Source organism: Xenia sp. Carnegie-2017, unplaced genomic scaffold (assembly GCF_021976095.1).
Source record: "Xenia sp. Carnegie-2017 unplaced genomic scaffold, XeniaSp_v1 HiC_scaffold_16, whole genome shotgun sequence".
Taxonomy (NCBI): domain Eukaryota; kingdom Metazoa; phylum Cnidaria; class Anthozoa; order Malacalcyonacea; family Xeniidae; genus Xenia; species Xenia sp. Carnegie-2017.
This window is the reverse complement of record NW_025813469.1, coordinates 12719166-12728354: the sequence shown is the minus strand read 5'-3', so window position 1 is coordinate 12728354 and position 9189 is coordinate 12719166. Positions and strand designations below refer to the sequence as shown.

General features: G+C 34.3%; 1 protein-coding gene across 1 annotated transcript; it reads left to right on the top strand.

The window, feature by feature from the left end:
- Nucleotides 1-2: 2 nt before the first annotated feature.
- On the top strand, nucleotides 3-2400 carry LOC124436563. The gene is made up of 4 exons (XM_046986513.1): nucleotides 3-386; nucleotides 816-952; nucleotides 1536-1658; nucleotides 1729-2400. The coding sequence occupies exons 1-4, from the start codon at nucleotides 315-317 to the stop codon at nucleotides 2081-2083; spliced, it is 687 nt and encodes a 228-aa protein (XP_046842469.1). The 5' UTR covers nucleotides 3-314; the 3' UTR covers nucleotides 2084-2400.
- Nucleotides 2401-9189: the final 6789 nt, after the last annotated feature.

The window sequence follows — 9189 nt, the reverse complement described above, 5'->3', positions numbered from 1 at the left end:
CCGTCTGCATCAATTAGACGTTCATTTGTCAATATTGTCGCTTTGTTCTGTGGACAAATCAATATTTCTCCGTGGATTAGTTCACAGTATAAATCGTTCGAGTAAATATTGTTAAGCGTCACAGGAATCAATTGAGTGAAGTGTTTCAGCCAAGCAGAAATTGCCATCGAAGCTTTCGATTGCCATTGGCACATAGCGTTAATTGTCAAATTGTGTGACCGTTTAAGTCGCCGGACCATACGACATATTCGCAAAACTAGAAATATTTTATCAGTCTTTACTAATCAGGATTGTAAGCTGAGCCTTTCAGGAATATGAAGGCTTTGAAACTTCATTTGGTTCGCGTTTCGCCTTGTTGTCGCGTCGTTTGGCTGTATTTATTACAGGTGAGACTTTTGCTATTGTCGAGAAGTGCTTTGTTGATTGATAAACTTGAACTAATGAATATCCGCAGTGTTTAATGGCATTTTGTTCACTTGAATTTCGTCAAGCGAAATACAAAATTTCCTTCATAATTTTACAATCGCGTTGCAAACTGTTGAATGGCTCCCATGACATAACTCATGATCGCCCAACATTTTTATTTTAAAGGCTTATTGTATGTACGCATTTAAATTTTCAATTATTCGATGTTCAACAAATATCAGACATTATAGAACCACGCGAATTTATTCTCTTTTTGAATACAAACTGAAAAATTTATGAATGATGTCGTCTTTCGAACAGAGGTCATGTTGGTAGAAGTGTTTATTTCTGTGCAAATCAAACAACTTAGCTTAAAGAAACATCAATTTTATCCAATAAACCATTTATAGAACGAAATCCCTTTTGAGTTAATCGATGTTGACATATTCGCGCGAATCAACGACAAAAGCTCAAAGTTTGAATTAGCTGATGGCGACCACAGACGATTACCGATTATTGAAGATGAGCAAAAAAGTATAGTCGGAATGTAAGTATTGTTTGCTAACGAGATAAAATTATAAACGTTTTCTTCGAGTTTTAATTGATTCAAGGTAAATTTAGAACAATGCTACAAGTCTGCAATTACGAATGAATTAAAAGTACATCACAAGTTAATTGTTAAATTTAAACAAGACTTTTCGTGGAAAATTTAGCAATCGTTACTGAAATTTAAGTTGATAAATGCATCTATAAACTCGCTAGATTTACAGGCGCTCGACATATTCGGGTAAAAATTGTCATCGAAAGTCGACAAATTATTATATATCATCATAAATAGTTTGTAAATGTAGATCGTCCAGGTTGGTATAGTCCTGAGAAGGACTGTTTTTGTTGTTGTTGACTGACGTTTCGACAACCTTAGCGGTAGTCATCTTCAAAGTCAGAAAGGACTCTGAGGATGACTACCGCTAAGGTTGTCGAAACGTCAGTCAACAACAACAAAAACAGTCTTTCTCAGGACTATACCAACCTGGACGATCTACATTGACAAACATGTAACGATACTCCCGGGTTCAAAACATTTACTTTATAAGTAGTTTAATTGCAAAATAGTCTTTCTTTTCACACAGCGTTCCTTGTCTTCGTCATCTCGACATAAAATATCCCGAACGACACAAAGGCTGGCACGAAGACCCACTAGTAAAGTCCAAGATATACAATATCTTAGAATGGGCTGCAGCTGAACTACACAGGTATGTTTGCCGGCTCATGTCATTTGCTCCCATGATTTATAGAAAGCGACGTGAATTTTCTTTCCTGCAGTTTGATTGGTTACCAACTTGTTTACCCACAATTCCTTGGAACATCCCAAGAAAATGACCTGAATGTCAAGGAAGCGATGAAGAAGACTGTCGGCGTTCTGGAATCGATGGAGAAAAAATATTTTGCACGAGATTCAAAATTTATGATCTGTGTCAGCAAACCAACTGTGGCAGATTTTTATGTTGCCACGGTGATAATTCAACTTGAATGGATGGAGAGCATCGACATGAAATTATGGCCGTCAATTCATTCTTGGTTAAATGAGATTCAAAAACAAGAACATTGGGACACTGTTCATGCAAAGCACGTAGAGTTTGTAAAATCACTGAAAAATGTTCCCCTTGAATTAACGTGAAATGTTCGTCAATAGGGAAATCCTTGGGATTTCGTTTGTAATAATGTATTTCAGTTAAGCTCTGATCTGGAATAGATTGATCAATTAGTAAGATAGCGCAGTAACGGATCCAGTGTTTAAAATTAATTATTTAAGATCTATGAATTTCGAAAAAACATAATTATACTCATACTCTGTAAGGTATTTTGAAATGTATACATGACACCTCAAGGTTTTTGTGAGCACAATGACAAGGCTATATCTATCATATTATGAATAAATGATATATCTTGCAGACTTTTCCTCCACACTGGAAAGGCTGTAATTATTTTCCGCCACTACAATGAATAATTGATGAAGGTTTCAGGAAAATGGCAATTAAAAAGGAAAAAGCGCAAAATAATCCACGATTTGAATGTCTAGCGTTTTTGCACGGTTGGGCCAAATTTTCAGGAAGTTTGTAAGCTTGAACAACAAGTGCCATATGGATTTTAACCGTGGGTGTACCAATTGCTTTTTGACTTTGTCACTTTCATGCGCAAGCTATATCAAAAGTGCTTCTCGGTAAAACAATTCTCACACTGAAAATGTTCATTATTTTCAAAAATTTTACCATCAGATGAATCATTGAAATTCTTAGTGGGAATATAATTGCCCAACATAAAACTTTTAACATGACCATGAACAAAGAATTTTATTAATAATAACGTTTCGTCCTTAGCCTAAGACATCTTCAAGTTGGAATACATACATATAGGCTGTTAGAAATCATGTATAATAATTATGTAATATTTACAGAGTGTTAAATTACAAGGTATAGTGATGACAGTGTTGTGTGAATTTTTTCGTTAAGGTATAGAGTGGCGTTGAATGGAATTAGATGAGATTTAGTGGTATCCAAAGATGTCTTAAGCTAAAGAGGAAACGTTATTAATAAAAAACTATTTACCCACGGTCATATTGAAAGTTTTATGCTGGGCAATTTATACTTATAATTCGCTTTCGGCCTGGCAAATCAATTGTCACAATATTGAATCATTGGAAGTCCAACTACCTATTCCATCAAAGGTATTTGCAGTACTTGTGCGCTGATAACTTTGGAGTCGTTTTCCTAACTGTTCAGTTTTTATACACCCTGTAGTCACACCGTTTCAGCTTGCCTACAGTAAAGTAATCACACCGTAATAGACTCAGCTCCCTCCCCTTTGTATAACTAAAAACCGTTAAACGTCAACAAATCAACAACATTGAATTTAAATGTAGCAACAATAACTGAAATAATATTAGTATGGTCATGGACTTAAATGAAGATACGATCTGAAGACATGAAAATGAAATGAAGACATGACATGGTCATGGACTATCGTGCATCATTTAACTACTTCATGTTAGTATACTGTGTTATATCACCTTACTGTGACAATGTTCGAACAGCACGTGTTTTACCGACTAACTGTCTTTCTTTTTTCTCTTGATTTATAATAAATTTTTGTCTCTAAACTCTTATTTACGCTTAATCCAAGAGTGAGTCATATTTAGAAACGGATGTTTTAAAAAGTGAGGATGTTGTTTATTATATTATTCGAATGATAAGCAAATGTTGATCCAAGAACTTTAACTTTCGTGTGGTGAACAGTAACGTACATTTAATGACTATGACCATAACGCGTTCTCTCACAAAATAAAAGAAAGGCGATGTATTTTTGTGATGGTAATTTGAACTATTTAACTTATCACATATAATTTAATTAGTTATTGATAAATATAAATTTATCATTCAACATAACAAATTCTTACGATTACAACGATTAATTGTGTTTGAGGTAGGATATATGAAGGTATAGTATGGTTACTGTGGACACACTGGAACAGCTATATCCTTTTAACAAATAGATAACATTTAACTGTTGTCTATACAGTTATAGATACACGGGTATGACGTCATTTGTTATAAAAATGCAAAAAGTATCCACGAGCCGCCGGGGTGAGTGATCACTTTATAGTTGTTGTTTCTATTATTACTGAAATAGTAGGCAAATGTTGTTTCACAATTTTAAACTAGCGCTCCAGTAAACAGTAATGTACTTGTAATGACTGCGACGAGAACGTGTTTTGTCATAATGCACAAGTCCGCCCAGTTTTGGAAGTTAAAGAATGCAAACTCCCTGTGTTGGGTGGGATCACTGGTATTGATTGATGTTTTCGTTTTCTTTTACATTACACTGCAGAGAAAATTCTTAGTACAATTTTGTTCACCTCTTAAGTAGGGCGAATTTTGATGCGCTCTCCGCTGAAAAATTAGTTCTTAGCTTACACTCTCTCCTCGCCGCAAAATCCTTGCAACGCCACTGATTGTACCCAACATTTACCAGTATTCCTTTTCGTTCTGTCATGTAGATTTAAATCATCAGGATTATCGAAATGGATTATCACTGTGGATTATGGATTATCTACTGTTTTCATATGGCGGCTGGAGGAATGAGATTGCAGTTTTTGAAACCATACGAGAAACTATTTAGATTCTCGGAAAAAACTATTTTGACGATCTTAAAGTTTCTCTGTCTTCATAGAAAGCCTCTTCACTTTCTTTTTATGAATTTTAAGGACAGAAGCACCTTCCACTCAACATGAAAGGACTGACAACGATCGCGAAGGAGCTGGAGTTCAGGAGTTGTTGCCTTTTCCAGTGATGTTGTATCATCCAGTCAAGATTGCTTGCGATTACTGTGTCATAAAAAGCAGCTCGTTTTTGAGATTTATTTTTAGAACATATATTATAAAAGAAATATGCACAGCTTAAAGAAATGCACATTTAATATAAACGACAAGTTTTTTGAAAATAGACATGTTTCGACATCTTATGATGCCATCTTCAGTATGAGTGAAATAATACGTGATACAATGTTTATATAAAAGTAATATGATACATAAATTACAACAGTAAAAAGGAAATAAGATAAATTAATGGCGAGCGTCCGAGCGTATTATAAACTAAATATTGTATTGAATTTAAAAACTTGAACATTGAGGTCAGGGTTAGTTTTGTTAATGTGGAGTGCTTCTTTGATTTTAAGGGTGAATGAGGTGTCAGCAGTGTCGATGATTTTGAAGCAAGAGGGTGAATAGTTGGTTTTACATGAGTGAGATTTAAGAAGGTGTCGGTAGATATGAGAGTTTTTGTCTGTTGTGGTATGCTCCTTGATTCTGGTGGATAAATGGCGCGAAGTTTCGCCAATGTATCGGGAATTACATCCCGCACAATTGAATTCATATACCACCATAGATTTAATTGAATCAGGGATTGGGTCTTTGAATGAGAAAAGGTTTTTGATTTTGAATGATGTGAAAATTAATCGAATGTCAATATCTGTACTGAAGCGTTTCATAATGTTTGTAAGTCTGCGTTGTGTGTGTCGTGAGTAATGTCCGATGTATGGTAGTTAGAAGTATAGAGTTGTTATTTTGCAATTTTCATTTGTGTTGGTTGTGATCGTCGTGTCAGGAGTTTCGGTGTCTAGTTTGAGGTTGTTGCTTTGTTTGTTGTCGAGAGCGTTTTACGGTTCTGTTAATAAAGTGTTGTGGGAAAGAGTTTCGTAAAAGAGTGGACAACTCTATACTTCAAACAATACTTCAGACAACTCTGTACTTCAACTCTATACTTCAAAGAGTGGACAACTCTATACTTCAAACTACCATACATCGGACATTACTCACGACACACACAATGCAGACTTACAAACATTATGAAACGCTTCTGTACAGATATTGACATTCGACTAATTTTACGAAACTGTTTCCCACTACGCTTTATTAACAGAACCGTAAAACGATATCTCGACAACAAACATAGCAACAACCTCAAGCTAAACACCGAAACTCCTGACACGACGATCACAACCAACACAAATGAAAATTCCAAAATAACAACTCTATACTTCAAACTACCATACATCGGACATTACTCATGACACACACAACGCAGACTTACAAACATTATGAAACGCTTCTGTACAGATATTGACATACGACTAATTTTCACATCATTCAAAATTAAAAACCTTTTCTCATTCAAAGACCCAATCCCTGATTCAATTAAATCTATGGTGGTGTATGAATTCAATTGCGCGAGATGTAGTTCCCGATACATTGGCGAAACTTCGTGCCATTTATCCACCAGAATCAGGGAACATAGCACAACAGACAAAAACTCTCATATCTACCGACACCTTCTTAAATCTCACTCATGTAAAACCAACTATTCACCCTTTTGCTTCAAAATCATCGACACTGCCGACACCTCATTCACTCCACATTAACAACACTAACCCTGTCCTCAATGTTCAAGTTTTTAAATTCAATACAATATTTAGTTTATAATACGCTCGGACGCTCCCCATTTATTTATCTTATTTCCTTTTTATTGTTGTAATTTATGTATCATATTACTTTTATATAAACCTTGTATGACCTATTATTTCACTCATACTGAAGATGGCATCATGAGATGTCGAAACATGTCTATTTTCAAAAAACTTGTCGTTTATGTTAAATGTGCATTGGCAATAGTGCTTTTACGAAATTAAAGAAATACGTTATAAAAGAAATATATATATAGCATCTTGATGGTCCACTAATGGTCTTTATATGGAAACTAAGTGCATTTATACACGCGATCTTAAAAACACATCACATTTTGATAGAAAAAACTTTTAGGGTAAGGAGAAGACATGGCACTGTGCGGTCATTTTTACTGAGGCCTTAAATCCAATGTCGTACACGACTAGAGAAGTTTAATATAAATCGACATTAAACTTCCTGCTTAAGTACCCCGCAGGTGTGATTTTGCTAAATGTAATTTACTCTGTTTATTATTTTACAATATAAAAGATAAATAAGTACCTAAACACATGACGTGGCTACATGACGTAAGAGCATTTATGGAATGCCAGAGCTGTCTTATGCCATGATATTTTGTTACGTCTTGTTAATTCATCATTATATGCGGTCCATTCGTTATTATATGCAGTGATACTTTCGTTATATGCAGTCCATCTGTCATTATATGCGGTCAATTCGTCATTATATACAGTGATACTTTCGTTATATGCAGTCCATCTGTCATTATATGCGGTCAATTCGTCATTATATGCAGTGATATTTTTGTTATATGCGGTCCATCTGTCATTATATGTAATGCACTTTTCATTATACCTTAACTTATTTTCTGGTTATTTCGTTATGTGGTTATTTCGTTATGTGGTTATTTCGTTATGTGGTAATTTCGTTGTGTGGTTATTTCGTTATGTGGTAATTTCGTTGTGTGGTTATTTCGTTATGTGGTAATTTCGTTATGTGGTAATTTCGTTTTGTGGTTATTTCGTTATGTGATTATTTCGTTATGTGGTAATTTCGTTATGTGGTTATCTCATCATGTGTTCATTTTTTTTCTTCGTTATGTGATATTTAACATAAAGTACCTTCGATTAACTGAACAGGCTCAAATTGAATATTTGTAATTTGTATTAAATGATTTGTTCAACACAGGCTCAAATTGAACATTTGTAATTTGTATTAAACGATTTGTTCAACACGTTGAATAGTCAAATAGTCAATAGGCAATAGCATTTGCGTTAATAGCCCTGCACTTAACCAATTAGAGTTGAGAATTTTTTTCATGTAAATTATAAATAATGAAATACATGATATAATCCTATGTATAATAACGAAACGAAATAACCACATAACGAAATTACCACATAACGAAATAACCACATAATAAGTTAAGGTATAATGAAAAGTGCATTACATATAATGACAAATGGACCGCATATAACAAAAATATCACTGCATATAATGAGGAATGGACCGCATATAATGACAGATGGACTGCATATAACGAAAGTATCACTGCATATAATGGACCGCATATAATGATGAATTAACAAGACGTAACAAAATATCATGGCATAAGACAGCTCTGGCATTCCATATAAAACGTTCTCACTTCTCAATACTTGAGTGGTATTGATGAACATTCTTGAATACCTAAATTGTCGATTAAATAATAAAGAAAATATTAAATGCGGTAAGTGCAATGCCTTGTTGGAACGATTTATCCATATATACGACGTATCATACGGAAACCCTTTACAAGCGTTTGAAAGTGAAATTATCAAAGGTAATTTATTATTTTAAAAAAATGGTCTTCGATCAAAATGGCGACGAATTCTTTTGAAATTTTCGTGATTCCTTGAGAACGTAGCTACCTGCAATATTTATTTTCCTTGAAATAAATGAAATAGTCATGCTTGCTTCCATAACTTGCTGGAGTACTTTATAGTAAAACCAAGCTTTTTAACTTTTTTTACAATGTTTTCTGTTTGATGAGCTGCGCTTGTTTTATTCCTTTATTTCCCAAGTTTTTTTGGTTCTATCAGTTTTGGATGGTTTTCTTGATATTGCCATGCATACGGCAACGTGGGAGAGAAGTGTTGAGAAAATGCGTCACAAAAAATCAAATCATACTTTAAAGTTTTCATTTATATCCGACATAACACTGTACCAAAACTCCTTACCGCAGCTATTTATGAAAAATACGTCGTTCAGTACGACACAAGACAATTTACATGTTTGTAGATTTAGACCGCCCCGGTTAATATAAAGTCCTGAGAAGAACTGTTGGCATTGATGTTGGCTGACATTTCGACAACCAATCGTTAACTTTGAAGATGACTACCGCTAAGGTTGTCGAAACGTCAGTCAACATAAACAAAAACAGTCCTTCTCAGGACTCCACTAACCTGGACGATCTACATCTACAAAAATCTAACGATACTTCTGTGTTCAAACCATTTACTTTACTACAAAACAATTTATAGGTTGTATTCGGTTAAGTGGGACGAGCCTCATCATATTGAAATAGCTGGCATTATTCTTTGTTTTTTTATTTACACATTTTTTACTCTTTCTTATGCTTTCATAACTTAATGAAAACAGTAAATTTGAAAAATTAGTTAAACACAACTGAAATGTGAATGTTCATTACAATAGCATGACATTTTGTTTTAGTTTCACGGTTTTGTTTATGCTTCATACTTTTGAAAGGAATTCTTTTATTTCTGTCAGCA